The sequence below is a fragment of the Plasmopara halstedii genome, assembly GCF_900000015.1.
Source record: "Plasmopara halstedii genome assembly, contig: Scaffold_323, whole genome shotgun sequence".
Lineage (NCBI taxonomy): Eukaryota > Oomycota > Peronosporomycetes > Peronosporales > Peronosporaceae > Plasmopara > Plasmopara halstedii.
In genome coordinates, this window is record NW_020187244.1 from 926,427 (window position 1) to 927,116 (window position 690).

Consider the following 690-nt stretch of genomic DNA (forward strand, 5'->3'; position numbering starts at 1 on the left):
TTAGCGAAGAGCGATCAACTACGATATAAGGCAATATGCAAGAATGAAGGCTGTCCATTGAAGTCCAATTTCCGTTCTATTCAAGCTTTCAGTCACCTACAAAGTTTGTCCCACATGAGTGTCGAGTTACGGAATGCGACACACTGTCACATGCAATGAACAGATCCTGGACTGCGAAACAACTCATCAGAAATCCTGCTGTAAAGCAGCTGTACATGGAGCATGGACGGGATGTGACTCCTATCATGGTTTTTCAAGCAAGTCGAGCGTTTGGGTCACAATACGAAATACCAAAACTGTGTTAATGCGTGCAAGCGGCTAGTCAACGAACCATTCGGCGGAATGAAAACACAGTACGCATTATTGCTATCTTATGTTGAAGCCTTGAAAGAAAATGGGCATAAGGCAAAACTCGAAGTTGCAGACGGCATCTTCAAGCGTCTATGTATTATTTACCGGGAGGGCATTCAGACTTTCCCATTCTATGCTGCGTGTGGGATAAGCATCGATGGAACATTCATGAAGACGACAGTTGGGGGAACACTTTTAGTCGCTTGCTTCAGAAATGGCAACGGTGAAATTCAAATAATTGGTATTGATATGGTATCTATAGAGAACGAAGATAATTGGGCTTTTTTCTCCAGCTCTTGCTCTCAAATTTGACAGTTCTACCATCCTTCATCATTTCTG

The 690-nt window shown here is 42.9% G+C and overlaps 1 protein-coding gene across 1 annotated transcript; it reads left to right on the forward strand.

Annotated features, from left to right (window-relative positions):
- Positions 1-342: 342 nt before the first annotated feature.
- On the forward strand, positions 343-663 carry PHALS_08678 (mudra protein; the record flags this gene model as incomplete). The annotated part of the gene is made up of 1 exon (XM_024724071.1): positions 343-663. One exon carries the CDS (start codon positions 343-345, stop codon positions 661-663), a length of 321 nt encoding a protein of 106 aa, XP_024574984.1.
- Between the last annotated feature and the right edge of the window lie 27 nt (positions 664-690).